This window comes from Dendrobium catenatum, unplaced genomic scaffold (genome assembly GCF_001605985.2).
Source record: "Dendrobium catenatum unplaced genomic scaffold, ASM160598v2 fragScaff_scaffold_565, whole genome shotgun sequence".
NCBI classification, from domain to species: Eukaryota; Viridiplantae; Streptophyta; class Magnoliopsida; order Asparagales; family Orchidaceae; genus Dendrobium; species Dendrobium catenatum.
In genome coordinates, this window is record NW_021319027.1 from 146,176 (window position 1) to 166,721 (window position 20,546).

The following is a 20,546-nucleotide window of genomic DNA, read 5'->3' on the forward strand; positions in this document are numbered from 1 at the left end:
CTTCTTTGTCTTACTACACTCATCAGCTTTTTATTTTCTCCATTCTATAAACCTTTTTCATTCTCTTTTAGTGGCGCTAACTTTTTTTTTTTTTGGCTAAAGCGAAGGCGAATTTCTCAAGGTTGATTCAAGATCGTCTATATATTTCTTTCTTTGTTTGTGGGCTTTGGTATTCTAATCTCATCCTAGGAGTTTGATTTTCTCTGCTGCATTATTTGACCTTGATTAGGGTTTTGTAATGTGCTAGTTTTGCTTTCTTTATGATCATGATTTGGTTCTATTGAACTTCTAGGTACCTGTAATCAAAGCTATTGTGAAATATTTTGTGGAATGGGTTTGTAATTTTGTTTCCTTTTGGCGATGCAGCCTTGCTTGGATACATGAATAAGGGAAGATCCAAATTTGTTAGATTACTAGTTGATTGTAAACATGATTAATAGAGAAGAAGGTTATATCCTCCTATGCTGAGCTAGCAAGTACCGGGCATTTTGCTACTTTGTTTGCTGTTGTTTTGTGGAAATAAACTTCTTGGCTATCATTGCAAACACTGTATTACTATTTTTTCCATAAACTATTGTGTATAGGTTGTAGTGCCTGTTAAAAGTAAATGACAACGTTCTCCTATTTATTACTTCTTTTTTTATTTTCTTATTGTGGTGGTAATTTAAAGACTTAAATTCTTGACATATATTTTTCTATTTGGTAAAAAATGAAATCAGCTTATGCTTGCACCTGGGGGACCATTGTTTTGATGAAATCTCTTTTGTGTCCTTCTGAACAAGTGCACCTAGCTTTACAAAGCATACTAAGGATAACATTTGTGAAAGATGATGATGACGATTCCCCAAGCTTCACAACAAAAAAGATCAAATCAAGTAGAAAAAAGGAGAGAGAATGTAAGAAAATCAAGGCATAACAATTGCTTTCTTTTCATTTTAAGAAAGTGGAACACAAACTATTTTCATAGGTTAGAAAAATTTTTAGAGATATCAAGTTTTTGTTTTACACGAGCACAAGCAGCAACAACAACAACATCAAGCTTTTATCCCACTATGTGCAGTCGGCTACATGAATAATTTTCTGCATTGTGTTATGTGTAGAGTTAAATCTTCATTTAAATCTAATAAAAATGTCATTTCTAATATTTTCTAACTAAGTCTTTTTGGGTCTATCTCTAACTTTCTTAACATAGGTCAAATCTAATACATCTACTCTCCTAATTGGGTTATTGGAAGATAGATGTTTTATGTGACCAAACCTTCTAAGGCGACTCTCTCTAATCTTATCTTTCCTGGAGCTACTCCAACCTTTTACACTTAAACCAATTTTTATAACAAAGATTCTTTTTTTTTTAATATTTTCTTGTACATTTTGATTCCACTGACAACTATTTTTACTATTAGTAGCATCATTACTAATTATGTTTTCTCACATAATATTGGCTTCCTTATGCATAGTTAAAAGCACAAGATCTTAAAATTTACTCTCAAAAATACTTTTGTTATTGCTCTTTAAGTTCTCCCATCTAATCTTCGATTAATAATTTACTTTATTTTTTATAATCCATCTCTTCATCTTAAAGTCCAAAATTAATAAGCGATATTGGGTACGTAAACTTTCACTATGAATGATTTTAAAATTTTTGCAATCTAATTGATATATATTTCTTATAAGAAAATGAATAATCTGAGTTTTATTATATTTATTTTTATAAGTGATGAGATGCTCATCTCTTTTCTTAAATATATATTAGAAGTTACAAAATCATAAGCTAGAGCAAAACTTAATATGATCCAACCGTCTTCATTAGTCGCTTCAAACCCATGGCCACCATAAATGATTTTCAAATATTCCTAAACCATCAATCTCTTTAGCATTCTCTCCAATCCATTTAGTTTCCTGAATGCTTAGAATATTTATTTTTCATAAAACATAATATTTAATAATTTCATTATAATGCATTGCTTTCAATGAACATCTTAACAGTAACACAATGTATTAAAAGATTCATGTCATGATTATTCGACAAGTTTTATGCTAGCTGCCGACTACCTAATGTAACCCTCTATTTTTTCTCATCCAGGATTTGGGACCTGACAATGATAGTGTTTTACACGATCACAAGGAATTGTCTAATTTTTTTTATATACTTATACTACTATATTTTTTTTTCTTAAGGGTGAGAACTTGTTTTTTGTGTAAGATTTTGTAGGAAGTGTTTATGATTATTGAACTGTCCCGGAAAAATCTAATTGGTGCATGCATATTATTACTTTCAAGCTATTTTCATTGTTTTTGAAATTTGCCTTTTTTTCTATTATGCCATGGAAGTTTAAATTTGCTATTAGTTATTACTATGTTAATAATCATTTTCTACATGATATGCAAATTAAGAAATCATTTAAAAATGATTATTTATGATCTGTAGTCAAGTTCTAGTAGATTAGTAGATAATGCATTATGTGCAAAGAAGACGGATAAAAAGATTTTGGTATCTTATACTATTTCATGTTTTCCATAATCTAATAGTTTAAGTGATGCTAATTGCATTGTCTTTTGTGAAGCTTCAGTGAACTTATGCCTGTTAAATATTTCAAACAACACTGATATTTTATTGCAATAATTTCCTAGTGATCTAAATGCAACATTTTCTTGTTAAATGAACGTATAACCTTCAGCTAGCTTCTGTTGCGCTGATTTTGAATTTATGGAATCTTCAGATTACACTTTCAATGGCTCAGCATGCTCTGGATGAAGTGTCAGAACCTGGAGCTTTCAACCCCTCGGCTTCAACTTTTCGCAATTTTATTTCAAAAGATCCGACCTCTCAGTTTCCTGCAGAATCTGGAAGATACCATCTTTACATATCATTTGCATGCCCCTTTGCTTGTAGATGCCTGACATATTTAAAACTAAAAGGACTGGACAAAGCCATCAGTTTCTCAGTAACTCTGTTTTATCTTTCTCTGACATGTTTTATTTATTTTTTTTTAATTTTTTTATAATAAATAACATCATATGATGAGTTTCTCTGACATGCTTTATCATGCTTGTTGTTTTGATCTTTATGTTCTAACTATTTTTTCTTCTTCTTTTAGTCAGTTAAACCAAAATGGGAGAGAACTAAATCGACCGATGACTATTTTGGATGGGTCTTTCCTTCTTCTAGCACAGAAGAATCTGGGGCTGATCCTGACACATTGAATGGAGCTAAGAGTATTAGAGAACTTTATGAGCTTGCGAACTCAAATTATTGCGGAAAATATACTGTACCTGTATGTGGAGTATTTGGTTTTATTCATTGTTGAATTCCATTTTCCTTTTAGCGAGTCTTTCATTTAAGAAATTTTTTGACATTATCTTTGACAGGCTCTTTGGGATAAGAAACTCAAAACAATTGTTAACAATGAGAGTTCAGAAATAATCCGTATGTTGAACACAGAGTTCAATGAAATTGCCAAAAATGCTGACTTAGACTTGTATCCCTCTCACTTGCAAGCACTTATTGATGAGACCAATGAATGGGTTTATGATAGGATAAGTCTTGGTGTATATAAGTGTGGGTTTGCTAGGAAACAGGAGCCTTATGATGAGGTAATATAACTTTCGTGGGTCAGATCATTGAGCCAAAGTATCCATTTTAATCAAAGATGTTCATCTTACTGATACCGTGCCTTTCATTTAGGCTGTGGCGCAGTTATATGAAGCCTTGGACAAATGTGAGGAGATACTAAGCAATCAACACTATATTTGTGGGAATCACTTTACTGATGCTGATATTCGTCTTTTTGTGACTTTGATAAGGTTTGATGAGGTATGATCCTTAAATATACATTAAATCTTTCCTTAAGTCTTTGAAACAGGAGTTTGCTAATATATTTTTTGTTACTTTTAGTCCCACTGATTGCAGTGTGATTACATGTACTTCTGAATTAGGAGTTTTCAATTTTCATATGACTCATTCCTTATCCTTATGTGCTTTAATAATATTTTTCTTACAAAACATGGTCATAAGCATAACTTCTCTACCACCCTTTCAAAGATTTGCAAGAATTCGATGCACTTTGCTATTTACTCCCTTATTGAAAAAATTTGCAGCAATTTTATCATTATGTTTAGAATTTTGATGTAGTCAAAATCTGTGACATATTGAATTATCGATTGTTGCAGAGGAATAGGTACAGGAATTAAGCATTGTTTAGAATAAACCATTTATCAAGAAAACTAATTGTCTTCTTATCATGCTTGCATGAGTAATTGTACTTGGTTACGTCAAAGTTAACATCTTTGGATTATTTAGTCCTACATTTTGATTTTCTGAAATGATAAAGAAGAAATCAACAATGCCAAAGCTACTTAGGATTAAATACCTGGAGCTATCTATGTTTGGGCCCATTATTATAGGTCCAAAAGTTTTTTTCTTTCATCTCATAGACGATTTTAACGTTTAGATCGATCCTTTAGGTTAGTTTTGGCCTCTGATTGTTCTTGCTCCTTTTTCAATTTATTATGTCTTTATAAGTTTAAATCCCCTAAATTTATTTCAATTCTAATAGGAAAAAAATTAGAAAAAAAATTCATGTAACTGACCTCGCGTAGTAGGATAACGGCTTGATATTGTTGTTGTTGTTCCTAGCATACTACTTTTAATAACTCATGTTGAAGTATTTCTGTAATCTTGTAGCATTCCTTTAATCTCTAGAATTTCATCTGAAATTCTCATTAAACGTGTGTCTCAGTGTCTGGAGCATGTCCCTTTACTCCTAATCTCAATTAGTATTTTGTTGGTTAATTTTGTGCTTTCATAAAGTTATTTTTCTTAAAGATATTTAATAACTTTTTAAAATCATATTTATATCTTTCATTAATTTTGGTCTTTGAATAAGAATCCACTAATGTCTATTTGTTATATCAAAGTTTTTAGGTTTCCTTTTTCTTGCACTAGTTATTTTTTATACAATCCTTTCTCTATTCTCTAAATTTACCCTATTATGTGAAATTAAAATCTTTTGTTTGGATTCAGTGTTCTATTTGCCAAATCTTCCAGCTTTCTTTTACTTATTAAATTGTATATGCTATCTATTTTAAATTATTTGTAATTCTTTTTTGTTTAATGAATTTGCTTTTATGGCGACACTTTACAAGTGTTCATATATTTCTAACCTCTCTTAGATCTAATTTAGCAATATCTTTTGAAATTTGTTGTTTCATTTGCAACTCATGTGAAATCCAACAGCTATGTTGGATCTAAAAAACTACCCCTGGACATTTAGTAAAGTAACAAAGAACTCAATATTATCATGTGGATGCAAAATCAACATCAATTTCAGGCACATCAAACTTTATCATGACCCAACTCGCTTGACTCAACTTGGCAAACTTGGTTTGGTCCGTTCTTACCTTGGACTAAGGAATTTACTCTTCTATGCTAGTGGTATGAGCTGCAACCAGCACAACCTCTAGTGATTGGTTGCGACTCAAACTCGATTAACTAATTCAATTAACTATTGTGTCTTCCACCTCATTTTCTTGTACTGATAGTGATTACCGTATGATAGGGATTTTATTCTTCTAATTGGCCACACTATGACACTGATACGCCTTAGGTTTCACAAATTAGGGTTTGCCCTAATTTTCCTTCAAGATGAAATTTCTCCTCCAAATCCAAGAAAAAATCAACACAAGAGGGATGAGAGGAAGAACAAGAACATTTGCATTCAAAATCCAAGAGAAAAAGCATTGTTTAGAATAAACCATTGATCAAGCAAACTTATTGTCTTCTTATCATGCTTGCATGATTAATTATACTTGGTTATGTCGAAGTTAACATCTTTGGATTATTCACTCCTAGATATTTTGATTTTCTGAAATGATAAAGAAGAAATCAACAGTGCCAAAGCTACTTAGGATTAAATACCTGGAGCTATCTATGTTTTGGGCCCATTATTATAGGTCCACAAGCTTTTTTTTTTTTCATGTCATATATGATTTTAACGTTTAGATAGATCCTTTAGGTTAGGTTTGGCCTCTGATTGTTCTTGCTCCTTTTTCAATTTATTATGTCTTTATAAGTTTGAATCCCCTAAATTTATTTCAATTCTAATAGGACAAAATTGAGAAAAGAGATTCATGTAACTGACCTGGATAAAGGCTTAAAATTGTTATTGTTGTTCTTAGCATACTACTCTTAATAACTCATGTTGAAGTACTTCTGTAATCTTGTAGCATTCCTTTAATCTCTAGAATTTCATCTAAAATTCTCATTAAACGTGTGTCTCAGTGTCTGGAGCATGTCCCTTTACTCCTGATCTCAATTAGTATTTTATTGGTTAATTTTGTGCTTTCATAAAGTTATTCTTCTTAAAGATATTTAATAACTTTTTAAAATCACATTTATATCTTTCATTAAATTTGGTCTTTGAATAAGATTCCACTGATGTCTATATGTTATATCAAAGTTTTTAGGTTACCTTTTTCTTGCACAAGTTATTTTGTATACAATCCTTTCTCTATTCTCTAAATTTAGCCTATTATGTGAAAATTAAAATCTATTTTTTGGATTCAGTGTTCTATTTGCCAAATCTTCTAGCTTTCTTTTACTTATTAAATTTTATATGATATCTATTTTAAATTATTTGTAATTCTTTTTTGTTTAATGAATTTGCTTTTATCACGACAGTTTACAAGCGTTCATATATTTCTAACCTCTCTTAGATCTAATTTAGCAATATCTTTTGAAATTTGTTGTTTCATTTGCACTCATGTGAAATCCAACAGCTATGTTGGATCTAAAAAAATACCCCTGAACATTAAGTAAAGTAACAACGAACTCAATAATATCATGTGGATGCAAAATCACCTTCAATTTCAGCCACATCAAACTTTATCATGACCCATCTTGCTTGACTCAACTTGGCAAACTTGGTTTGGTCCGTTCTTACCTTGGACTAAGGAATCTACTCTTCTATGCTAGTGTCATAAGCCGGAACCACCACAATCTCTAGTGATTGGTTGCGATTCAAACTCGATCAACTAATTCAATTAATTATTATGTCTTCCCCTTCATTTTCTTGTACTAATAGTAATTACCGTATGATAGGGATTTTATTCTTCTAGTTGCCCACACCAATACTGCTAGACACTTTGGCGGCCAATGATCATCCATTAAAGTAGAGGGTGACGATCTTCATCCATAATTTTCTATAAAAATCGGTGGCCCCATTACTTCCTCAGCCCCAGACAATCAAGCAGGCATCGCATCTCCTCCCTTTAGCTCAAGGTTGCCTTGTAGGTTTGGTTGTAGCTTAAAATTGCCAATAATATCAATCATAATTGTGATGGACTGGCCGATTTTATTGGGAGAGAATTAGTAAGTTTCCTAATCAAAAGGGAACTATTTAGGAAGGTTCTTAATCAAAGGGGACTTGATTAGGAAAATTTTTAATTATAATTGGGAGGGAATTATTTAGGCAAAAGATCTAATTTGAATTCAAAATCTAAGATGATATTATTTAGGGAAAATGAGGAGGAATTAAGGGGGGATTGTTTAGGAACGTTTTAATTACAATTGGGAAGCAATTAATTAGGGAAATAAATCTAATTTGAATTCAAATATGAGAGGGATTTATTTAGGGAAAGGGGGCTGATTTAGAACGGAATTATGGGAGCCTATTTAAGGCTAACTATAGGCGATTTCAGAGGATGTTTTGGAAGTTTTCTGAATTTAGTTTATTATTAGGTTATTTGGGCTCTAGCTGACAGCTAGGGATTTGGGAGAGCTGAATCTTCCTCTCCAATTGAAGAACCAATTGTATCTTGCATTTCTCTTTATAGTTCTTTCAATAAAAATTGTTTTGGGGCATTCTTTTTCCCAATTTTTTGTTTTATCTGCTGATTTTTGTGAAAGGTGCATCTACTTCCTATCAAATTGTTATCAGAGCCTAGATCTGGGTACCTATGATGGGAAGAAATGTAGAAGTGTTGAAAAAGGACATCAGACAAATAAAATCTAATTTTATAGAAAAGATTTCAAGTTTCAAAAAATAATTTTCAGCATCCATTAGAAGATCGATAAGAAATTTTTCATCATTTTGGAGATGATAAAGAAGTTGCTTGAGGACCAAATCAAACCGACAACATCGAAGATTAGAGCATCATTGACTGGATAAGAAAATGGGAGAAACTCTAATATAGAGATAATGAGAGAGAATCAGGAGGTGAAAATTTTGGGGGAAGAAGAGGAGATGCCATCTTTGGAGCCACTTCCATGGAGGGAAAATGGTGAAGGTGTAAGATTTTTTATGGAGCTGCAGAGTTTAGAAGGAAAAGAAAATTGGAAGAAGATACAAGCACCCAACATGGTTCAACCACTCATACAGGAATATCGAGAGGTGTTCCAACCAATTCATGGGTTGCTTCCTTCGCAAGAACACGATCATGCTATCATTTGAAAGGACGGAGTCTCACATATCAGTGTTCGTCCGTAACATTCTCCCTAACTCCAGGAGGATGAGATGGAGAGATTGATCTGGGAGATGTTGGAGGCAGGGATCATTCGACCTAATGACAGTCCATTTTTCAGTCTATTGCTATTAGTCCAGTGCTTCAACAATAGTTTCCTTCATTCTACCTTGAGAACAAGGTGACACCTTGAGAGAGGAGTATTGATGGACTTGCTGATTTGATTGAGAGGGAATTATGTAGTTTCTTAATCAAGAGGGAACTATTTAGGAAGGTTCTTAATCAAAGGGGACTTGTTTAGGAAAAAATTTAATTATAATTGGGAGAGAATTATTTAGGGTAAGATATCTAATTTGAATTCAAAATCTAAAAGGGTTTAGGGAAAATGAGGACGAATTAAGGAGGATTGCTTAGGAAAGTTTTAATTACAATTGTTAGGTAATTAATTAGATAAATGAATCAAATTTAAATTCAAACCTGAGAGAGATTTATTTAGGAAAAGGGGGCTGATTTGCGAGGGAATTGTGGGAGCCTATTTAAGGCTAACTATGGGGTGATTTCAGAGGAGGTTTTGCAAGTTTGCTGGATTTAGTTTATTATTAGGTTATTTGGCTCTAGCTGACGGCTAGGGATTTGGGAGAGCTGGATCTTCCTCTTCAATTGAAGATCCAATTGTATCTTGCATTTTTCTTTATAGTTCTTCCAATAAAAATTATTTTGGGCATTCTTTTTTTCAAATTTTTGTTTCATCCGCTGATTTTTGTGAAAAGTGCATCTACTTCCTATCAAATTGCTTCTATACTTCACAAGCATGGTGTGGGATGCTTTGATTCACCCTTATGTAGCTTATATGAAGGCTTGATTTGAGAGAATGAGTTTAAACTTGCCTTACTTGGTTTAACCTGAATTGAATTTGTTCAAGCTGCAGAAGTTTTCAACCATCCATGGCCAAGGATAGTTTATTATTGCATGATTATCGTAAAATGACTCATTAAGTGTTGATTGATGATCAACTGGAACAAATGTCAAAAGTTGATCATATATTTGAATCTTGAGTCTATCATAACAACTTTCATATGTTTCCTCACTCAAGGTTTCTTAGAAGTTCCTTTCCTTCAACGCAACTCTTTGTCAACGTGACATTCCTCGTATATAGCTTTTTAAGATCTTTCCCGAAGAACTCTAAAACGGCCTAGGATTACAGTGGCAAAAAAAAACAACCCCTAAATTTTGGTGTGGCATGATGCAACCTCTTTCACCATTAACCAACTTTTGTTATTCTTTCAGTGCTCCATCCTTAGCTATAAATAGGGCCTAAGTTGCTTATTTTGATTCACTTTAATTTTCTTCTTCATTTGATTTGGGCAACTTATATTGATTTTCATAAACTAGAATAACTTGAGATTTTTTTTTTCTTCTTTTGGTAAACTAGTTCTGTAAAATTATATGAGAAATTATCTAAGAGGCTCTCCTCCAGTAGCGGGCTTCTTATTTATTTCAACTAGCAAATTCTCTGAGTGGACCCAGGAGGGTGCACCAAAATAAGCTAACCTAGATTAAATTAACAATGAAGATTTGAAGCTTAAGCAAAAAATCTAAGAGTGAACCAAGTTTATAAACCATGCATACAATCTTGGGTGGTTTTAGTCTACCTAGATGTAACTAAATCAAGTGACAGAAAATTATAATGTTTATTTACATTTGAGCCTATCAAGCTACATAAATTACCACAAAATCTCTAATATGATTTAAATTTGACTCTCATCTAACATGTCATTGACCATGCAAAAAAAAAATCTAACTCTATGAAGGATGGCGTAATAAGTCTTAAGAAATTATTAAAATAATATTATTATATTACTATTTGAAGATTTAAAATTGAATATCATATTTAGGAAAATTAGTTTGTTCGTTGAAAGTTATTATTATCGTTCATCAAACAAGGGAATACCCACCGTCATGCATGATAATTTATTTCAAATTTTAAAATTAGCTTTTATATTAAAATAGTATTTTTAAACATTTCATTGAATGTCTATAAATATAATGGAGTTTTCAATTATTAAGCGTTGGCAATAGAATTAAAACTACAATTTCTCATTATTCTCTTTTTATCTTCCTCACTCTTGGCCTTCCTCACTCTTGGCCTGTTATAGGAAGTTCCCTCTAGAAAATTCAAGTGTCCAAAACCTTCTTTGTTTATCTCAATTGCCTCATCCTTTCTTTAAGGAAATCTCTTTAATAGATCTCTCTATCTCATTTGCTTCTTGCCCAATTTTCTGTCTCATTTTCTCTCTTTATGAAAATCCTTCTCAACTTTGTGAACATCTAGAATTTATATTAAATCTGAGGGACTATTTCAATTCCCTACTAGATCAAATTAGGCAAATGAAGCTGTCTTGGGAGCTTGTGGTACACTTCTTGATCTAACCTCTGGATTGTCCAACTCCTTTTAAAAGAATAGGCTCAATTAAGTTTAGAGTTGATTTTGACTTCTAGGGCATTGATTAAGCTAATAAAGTCATCCAGAGGAGAAGAAGCTCAATTTGTATTTTAGTCTAGATTCGTTGTCATTGGCACAATTTTTTAAAATTTGTGGGGAATTTATGAAATGTTGGCTTTAATATTATCTAAGGTACTTTTGATTTTATTTGGATATATGTATACTTCTATGAATTGGTCCCCATCATGTTTATAACAGCAAGCTCTCATTGTGAATGGAATAGTTGGGAATGTTCCAAGGGAGAGGGCATATCCAACATACTGATGATGTTGTCGTTATCCTCCAATCGATGGTGAACATCCAATACTTTCTAGAGTTTTCCTACATTTCATAACTAGGTTAGCATATTGATGTCTCCATCAGGCTTGTAATCTAATTTGTAAAAATGCATATGCATCATGCTCACTTTGATATCTTCTTATTTATTTAATACTTTGATATTATTTTCGAAAATAGGACATATTTATAATTTATTCATTTGTTTTGGAGATATTTGTGGTTGAGCACACAGGACACTACTATAAATTGTGGTTCATAGGATGCATTCCGGTGTTTTACATCAGTTTTAATTCATCTTCCAGTCTAATGAGATTAGGCCTTTCAATGACTCCAAGGAGTCCTTGGTGATGGACCCGCTGGCTAAATGTTAGCAGAAAACAGAGAAACAAACTTAAGGTAGAGAGGATATGCAGTAGAGAGGAAAATCCTGTTTCTTCATTTCATTAATAATGTTTGTACAGCGATATGTATATATAGATGACAATTGGTTATACAGGACGTGGAGAACTAGTTGTGATGGTACAACCACTGCAACTGCATAGGTAATGGCGCTACCATTTCTGAGACATATTCATGATCCACTCATTTGATGACTATGCTAACAGGCCCCCGCAAAACTAATTATTCATGGAATGAATGGTTAGTTTGAGACAAAGATCTAAGAAACGTGCCGTTGGAAGTGATTTTGTTAGGACGTCAGCTATTTGGTTTGTGGAATTGATGTGAGATATGGTGATTGCACCAGAGTTGATATGTTCACCGATAAAGTGATATTCAATTTCAATGTGTTTCGTTCTTGCGTGGACCACCGGATTGTTTGCAAGGGCAATGACGAAGGTATTGTCACAGTAGATTACAGTCGATGAAAGTTGAGGGATTGGAAATTCTGCAACCAAGTGACGAAGCCACAGAACATCTGAGGTGGCGGAGGATATGGAGCGATATTATGCTCCGTTGATGATTTTGCCATGGTGATTTGTTTCTTCACTGACCAGAAAATTAGATTGCTTCCTAGGAAAGTGCAAAAACCTGTAATTGATTTTCTGCTGTAGTATCAGTCGCCCAGTCCACGTCGGCATAGGATCATAGTTGAAGATCACCTGTGGTTAAGGGAAGACCGAAATGTATTGTTCATTTGATGTATCACAGCAGTCTTTTGAGAGCTTGATAGTCGCTTTGCCCTTGTTGATGCATATGTTGGCAGATAGAGTTCGTGGCGAAGGCAATATTCGGTCTCGTGATTGAGAGATATTGAAGTGAGTCAGCTAATTGGCGGTAGAGCTTGGGGTCTGAGGATAACGGATCAGATGTTTGGCCGCGACTTGATTTGAGAGCCATTGATGTAGGTGACGGTTTGCAGGAAGTAAAATCAGCAGTATGAAGTAAGTTCTTGGCATAATGATGTTGGTGGAGAAAGTACTCATTTGACGTTGGAAGTACCTGAATTCCGAGAAATAGAGAAATGGTTCCCTATTGCTTTAATGAGAATTTTGAGCTCACTTGTTTGAGAAGGTTCTGAATTGTTGTTGTGTCATTTCCAGTGACTAATATGTAGTTAACATAAATGAGTATGTATGATTGAATAGTTGCTTGACGGTATAGTTGGAGAGAGGGGTCTGCTTTCCTGAAGGTAAACCCGAATTGTCGAAGAAATATAGTGAGCTTTTGAAACCATTGTCGAGGCGCCTGCTTGAGGCTATAGAATGATTTATGCAACTTGCAAACGTAGTCTGGATGCTGATAGTCAATGAAGCCGGTTGGTTGCTTCATGTAAACTTCTTCCTGAAGATCTCCATGAAGGAAAGCATTTGAAACATCCATTTGAAGAATGGGCCAACGATGTTGTAATGCTAAAGTGAGAAGTATGCGTATTGTTAGCATCTTGGCTACTAGGTTGAAGGTGTCAGTGTAGTTGATCCTGAATTCTTTGTGTATAGCCTTGTGTTACGAAGCGTGCTTTGTAACGATCAACTTGACTGTTTGGTTTTAATTTTGTCTTGTATGCCCATTTGCAGCCAAGAATTGGTTGATTTGATGGTTTTGGGATAAGTGACCAAGTACCTTGCTTTTGAAGAGCCAGGAATTCAGATGACATAGTTGTACGCCAATGTGGGTGTTGGACGGCTTGAGAGTATGAAGTTGGGTTGGAGTTTGAGGAGGAAACTGTTGAGAGATCGAAGATCTTCTTGGGGCGTGTCAGATCTGATTTCAGCCTGGTTAGCATTGGATGGGTGGGTGTGTTGTGGTTGCAATGGTGTAGGGTCTGAATAATCAATACTAATGGAGGAGGGTTCGGTAGATATGGGATTGGCTATGGTGTTATCGGGTATTGTTGTAGGCATCAGTGAAGTTGATTTTGGGGATGGGGAGTTAGTTTGGTGAGTGGGAGTAATTGTGGAGGTGGGAATTAGTAGAAGTGGGGAGAGATTGGGTGTGGCATTTGTTGTACTAGTTGAGGAACATGATGACTGATAGGGAAAAGCAGTTTTGTGAAAGATAACATGATGGGAAATGTAAAGTTTATTTGTGTGGAGGTTAAGGCATCTGAATCCTTTGTGAGTGGAGGAATAACCTAGGAAGATGCATTATTGTGAGCATGGAGAGAGTTTGTTTTGTGTGAGGTTGTAGCCATGGAAAGCAGAGGCAACCAAACGTTTGAAGGTGTTTGTAGGAGGAAGGTTTGTCGTGAAGCTTATGGTAGGGATTTTGAAGAGAATTTTTTTTGGAAGGGATACGATTGATTAAGTAGTTAGCTGTGGACGGTGCTTTGGCCCAGAATGTTATAGGAAGATGAGAGGCATGAAGTAGTGTCCTTGTGAGATTAAGTAGGTGAGGGTGCTTGCGTTCGGTGAGGCCATTTTGTTCAGGTGTGTATGGACAACTGATATGATGAGTGATACCGAGATGTAAGAGATTTTCTTTGAATTGTGTGCTAGTAAATTCACCTCCACGGTCGGAGCAGAAATTGATTGGAAGGGTTTTAAATTTATTTTTAATTAGATTATATAATTTTTGAAATTTAATGAAAGTTTCATGTTTTGAGTGCATGAGATAGAGCCATCTGAATTTTGTAAAATCATCGACAAATATTACATAATATTTGTGTCTACTAAATTAAGGCAGGGGAGCGGGACCATACATCATAATGAACTAGTTCAAATGGTTTTTTAGACCAAGAACTGCTTGAATTAAATGGTAATTTGTGACTTTTAGCCACATTATAAGAAGTAAAAATATAAGAAGAAGAAAAATTTAATAGTTCTAGAATAGATTTAGCGAAGGTTGTAAGAAGCCTATGATGAGGGTGGCCAAGACGCATATGCTAGAGAAGTATAGATGAAGTTGTGGCGCAGAGAGTCGTAGGAGGTGAAGATGAATGAAACCGAAGATGGTAGAAACCATAATGTAGATGACCATGTAGAAGAGGGTAATTGTCATGCAAGTCCTTAATAATGAACTCATTTGTGTTGAAACAAATAAAAACGTTATTATCTAAAGTTAGCTTTGAGATTGAAATAAGATTATGGGATAGGGAAGGGACATGTAAGAGGTTATGAAGATGAAGCTTACAGGCTGAGTCTGGTAGCGGCATGAGTCCTTGACCGGTGTTGTGTATTGGAAGAGAGGTGCCATTAGCAATTGAAACAATATCAGCACCGTGATAGGTAATAGAGTGTTGTAGATTTGTTGCATCGGAGATGAGATGGGAAGAGACATCAGAATCAAGCACCCACTCCGATGATGAGTTTGATGGCTGTTGTGTGAGAAGAGCTCATGGTGACCAGGAGGTTGTAGGTGCATATTGGAAGTTACGGTGATGCCAGCAATTTAAAGCCGAATGTCCAAGTTTGCCACAAATTTGACACGTTTGTCGATTAGTTGTTGTAGGTGTGGTCTGAGGCAGACAAGTGGAGGAAGAGGGAGTTCGGGAGAATGTGCCTCGTCCACGAGGATATCGGTTTGTAGTTGATGCGGGTGGGCATCCGTGAGATTGAACTGATCGATTGGTGAAAAGTGCAGTTGTGTGGGAATGTTGGTTTGTATCTTTGAGATATTCATTCTGGAGATTAATCTCTTCGCTGCATAATAGAGGGTAGAGTACATCTAAGCTGATTGGGTTGAGAAAGGTGCGAATTATAGTTTTGAAGGGATTGTAAGTGGATGGAAGGCCATTTAGAATGTATGGGATTATATCTTCAGTGTCAATTTTGGATCCGGCATCGACAATATTATCCACCAGGGATTTGATCTGAGCCAAGTATTCTTCCATTGAGTGGTCTCTCATTTGGATTTGGTGAAGCTCGTTCTTTAACTGAATTATGCGAGATCTGTTGGTAGGTTGGAGTCGCCTCTCAAGAGTTAGCCAAACATCCTGAGCCGTAAAGAGGGTGAGGACATAGGGTAAAATGGATGGGGAGATGGTGGAGAGAAGAGCAGAAATTAGGTTGCAATCAATGAGGTACCAGAGAGCATAATTGAGGGTAGATGGATCTATATGACAAGGTTGAGTGCCAACAAGATGTCCGTCGAATCCATTGGTAGAAAATTTTTGCTAGAGCTGAAGCGCCATATAACATAGTTGTCATTATTCAGTTGAGTTATAACAAGATTTTTGAGATTGGAGATTAGGAATTTGAGGAGGACGGGAACCGTGAACTCGGCTAGTGAGGTTGAGATATTGGAGTTGGTTGGAGGGGAGGCTGCCGAATCTTGATCAACCATTATAGCTCTGCTACCATGATAAACCTGCTGGCTAAATGCTAGCAGAAAACAGAGAAACAAACTTAAGGTAGAGAGGATATGCAGTAGAGAGGAAAATCTTGTTTCTTCATTTCATTAATAATGTTTGTACAACAATATGCATATATAGATGACAATTGGCTATACAGGACGTGGAGAACTAGTTGTGATGGTTGGTTACAACCACTGCAACCGCATATCTCTCTACCTTAAGTCATTATTCAGTTGAGGTTGCACAGGTGGATGAGTGGCTTTACTCTTAGAGATAGGATACAAAAAGAGCATATATGTGAATAGGTTGGAGTAGTTCCAGTGGAAGATAAGATTAGAGAGAGTCATCTTAGATGGTTTGGTCACGTAAAATGGTAGCCTTCCGATGACCTAGTTAGGAGAGTAGATGTAGTAGAGGTCGAGATAGACCTAAAAGACTTTGTTAGAAAATATTAGAAATGATTTTTCTTTATTAGAATCAGATACAATGGATAAAAAGGAATTATATGGCCAACCCCACGTAGTGGGATGAGGGCTGATGCTCTTGTTATTGTTGTTGTTATTGTAGTTGTACAAAAGTTTTAAGGTAACAATGGCTTACCTCAACTACTCAATTGACAAAAGGAGCAGTTTCAACATGCAACATTTATACTATCCAAAAGAAATCCTACTTAAGATATCAATTGACTGTACAAATAACACCTGGTCATATGGTTCTCTCTTATGTTTCTGTGTTCTTCTTCTACATCTTGAAGTTTCTCCTGTCATCTTTGAAGCACACTTTGTAGAAAACAAGTTGATGAGCCAAAATTAACGAGTGATAGAGGTAAAGCACCTTCTTGAAGACGCAAGGTCGGTAGTTAAACGATGAGACCAGAGCACCAGAGATGCCGACACTAGGATGCATTTACGTCAAAGAAAGGATTGCAACCTCAAGCGGAAGCTAGCATGAGCAAATCTAAAGCATATGCAAGCGCATTATGCGCACGAGTAGCATACACCTCGTGCGAGAGTGGAGGGCCAAAAGTACGGTGTCACAAACACGTAGGCACCAAAATGCAAGGATCGGACACATGACAATAGTTTTAATACTTATTCAATCAATCATATAATTTGGTTGATTAATTTTATGGTACAATCCACTCTTCGTCATATTTGGCCTAGTTAATAAAGGATAGATTGTGCACAATGTATAACTCTTTCATATATTTGATTTTTCCTTATGCAAGCGTTTTGATCACTAATAAAGGTTACTATGATATTTAGGGTTTCCACATTGATATTGAATAAAACATCAATTGTTTGGTCCCTTCTTACCCTAGGCAATGCTGGCTCCTTTCTTTCTTTATCTCTTCTTTGTCCCTCTCTCTCTCTCCCTGCCTCCCTTTCCATCTCACTAATATCTCTTCTATGTGTTTTCTATCATGGTAATACCCTATTAAAATTCTACTCCAACCAACATCTTCATCTCCTCTTCATCATTCTCTAGCCCCAAGACATTTTATGATGGGATCTTAACATCTATATCATCATAAGTGACCTAGGGATTTGTTTGTCCAAAGTAACATTAAAGAGCCTTCGGAGCCAGCTTGGTCTGATCACCAAAATGCTCCCTAGCTCCTCAATTTTGTTTACAAGTAAAGCTTGGGCTGCTCATTTCTATTCGCTCTTATCATTCCTTCTATTTGATTTTGAGAGAGAGAGAGAGAGAGAGAGAGAAATAAAAAAAAAATCAAAAGTTGACTTGAGCGCTGAAGTAATCTCCGTTAATCTCTCGATATGTTTTTGATAGTTTTTTACTATGTACAAGATTTTTGAGGCAACAATAGACTACTTGATTGATCCAAGGAGCCTTTTCAACATACAACATTTGTATAGTCCAAAAGAAGTCAGCAAGAACAATTTCAAGCATCCTCAAGTCATCTAGCCTCAAGTTTCTCATTACTCGTTGAACTCCTCGGAGAGTCCCCAAATTTCATATTAAACACAGGTCTTACTGATGTTGTCATTGGCCCTCTGTAGTCCATTAAAAATAAGCACAGCTTGGTCCTTTTCTTTCTGTACCAAAGAGATTACTAATTGATTCTTTGCTCAAACAGGTTTATGCTGTTCATTTCAAATGCAACAAGAAACTCATCCGTGAATATCCGAATCTCTTCAATTACACCAAAGATATTTACCAAATCCCAGGCATAAGTAGCACTGTTAATATGGAACACATTAGGAAGAGCTACTATGGAAGCCATCCCAGTCTAAATTCATATGGGATTATTCCAATTGGACCCAGCATAGATTATTCTACCCCTCACGATAGAGAAAGGTTCAACTAATCTTGTAACTTTTTTTTCTTCTGATTTCTTAGTTCATTGTGATAAATATCATTGTAGTAAAGAAGCAAGGTCTTGCTCTCTGTTGTAATCAAGCGAGTATGGACTGGTCGGATTGACAAGTAAGCTTAAGAAGATTTCCTTACGTAGCTGCGTGTGTAAAAAGAACAAAAAAAAAAAAAAAAAACCCGGGGGTAAAAAAAAAAAAAAAAAAAAAAAAAAAAAAAAAAAAGTAAATACATATTAAAGTGACACAGGGCTTGAGGAAATTTATTTTGGGTATAAGTTCATATTTCGCAGTAATATCCAGTTGTCACGGTTGCGCAACGTAGTTTTTCACATCAGTCTGTCTGGTCTTAGTAATACTCTCTCTCTCTAGAGAACCTATCATTTGGGTAGTTTGAACGGGAGAACCGTCTAGATTTTGTAAGGTTTTATAGAAAATGTTTTCAAATATGTTTTTATATTGGGTTGTTACAATATACATGCATCGTTGTGCTCTCAAGCTGAGCGCCGCTATATTATCAAGCTCATCATTGAAGTGCTCCAATTCTAATCGAAAATCAATTTTTTTATTTTAAAATACTTTTTTTGTTGTTGTTGTTGTTACTTGTTACACTAAGGGTGTAGAGACAAGTAGGAGTAGGTAAGTCAGCTAGTGAGGGCTAAGATTAGAGGGTGTGATTGGTGAGTGCTATGAAGTCATTAGTGGCCTTTGTTGGAGGCTCGGATTTCTTTAGAGTGGAAGGAGAGTATAATTAGTTATCGGGTAGTAGGCTCCATGCTTGGTTGATTGTGACAAGGTGAGCTAAAAATATCCTTTCCTATGGCTGGGATGATGAACATGATTGATAAGATTCCACCATATATATTTTTGAGTAGCTTGGATGGGTTTAATATTTGAGATGAGTTAAACAAATTGACCCAAGGTAAACCTACATTTAGCAAGTTTGGGTCAATGGAGCCAATTAAGCAAATTAGCTCAAATGACTTAAGAAAACCCCATTAATCAATCCAATTAGCTAATTAGATGTAAACTAACTCAATTAACTCATTGAACAAGCCTAATTGGACTAATTGGCCTAAGTTAGCCAAATTGATAATTAAATTTTATGAAGCTAAATTTCTTTTCAATCCCAATTGGCTAAGCTAGTCAAATCCATTAGCTTTTTCAGTCTTGAGTGACTTAAACTAGGAGCTTAGAGCCTAAACTATCCATTAACCTAGGGTTAAGAGATATTTAGTCGGTGATCAAGCCCATCCAGTTGATTATGCAACCCTAAGCACAAGGATTATGTTAGCTTAATAATCACTACCTAAAGTAGTCATCCTTCCCCTTACAAACCCATGTAGTTTGCCAACATCTAACCTTGCTATAAACCATAATTTAGTAGCTCGGATATTAATGGTTAATAAATTAAAAAAATAAAATTGAAGTCCACTGCAAATGAAATTGATCCAAATTAGTTTGAATTCAAACTTGGTTTGAACTTGGATTCAAAAAAGTTTCAAATCTTGGTTTGAATGTTTTGGTGCAAGCATCATGAGAGTATCTTTCATGGGACTAACTTGGTGTGAGAATAGTTTATGTTCAGGCAAGAGCTTTCAGCTTTCTGAGTAAAGGTATTACGGGATTGCTTGCATGCGATTTGAAAGTTATTGGAGAAAGCATCGTGGATTGATGATCTGTAAGGAAAAAAGGAGCACCTGTTATATCTTTGGGAAGGCAATGCAAGCTGATGATATGTGAGGATTGCCAATGTGTGATCTTGAGATCACTTGGTAAGGAAAAATTATTCTGTGCGGAACTCGAATCTCGTCAGGATACCTAAGCCTGCGGCTCGGTACCGCAGTATCGGGGCACGGTACCGCTTGCGGTACCGCTCGGTATTTGAATGTATAGCTGTGTTTGGTGTCCGTACAGAATAATCTCTCCTTAATAAGGCATCATGAACCAATGATGTGTAACGAGAAAAGGAATTTGCATTTAGGTGTTGACATTTGCGAGGAAAGGCATCGAAATATAAGCTATGCGTGACCTTGTCATTGTTGGGGAAAGCATCACATACCAATGGCATGTGAAGAGAAGAGGAGTTCTCATTCAGTTGCCAATATGTGACATTGTTGAGGGAGGCATCACGAGAATGGAAACAATTTAAGAAGAAGGTTTGGAGCTGGTTTGAATAAGATTCAAATAAAGGTTCGAACTAATTCTTAATATATGGCTCAAATTCAAACTTGTTTAA

General features: G+C 35.2%; 1 protein-coding gene across 3 annotated transcripts; it reads left to right on the forward strand.

Moving 5' to 3' along the window:
- On the forward strand, positions 1-18,445 carry LOC110112372 (glutathionyl-hydroquinone reductase YqjG-like). Of its 3 annotated transcripts, XM_020844572.2 has the most exons (6): positions 1-121; positions 2,721-2,945; positions 3,099-3,275; positions 3,370-3,594; positions 3,686-3,814; positions 18,073-18,445. In XM_020844572.2, exons 2-6 carry the CDS (start codon positions 2,733-2,735, stop codon positions 18,301-18,303), a joined length of 975 nt encoding a protein of 324 aa, XP_020700231.1. In that variant the 5' UTR covers positions 1-121; positions 2,721-2,732; the 3' UTR covers positions 18,304-18,445. The 3 variants fall into 3 exon arrangements, with proteins under 3 accessions (XP_020700231.1, XP_028550633.1, XP_028550634.1); XM_028694800.1 differs by lacking the exon at positions 1-121 and having other exon boundaries at positions 2,721-2,930; XM_028694801.1 differs by lacking the exons at positions 1-121; positions 18,073-18,445 and adding an exon at positions 11,162-18,066.
- The last annotated feature ends 2,101 nt before the right edge of the window (positions 18,446-20,546 follow it).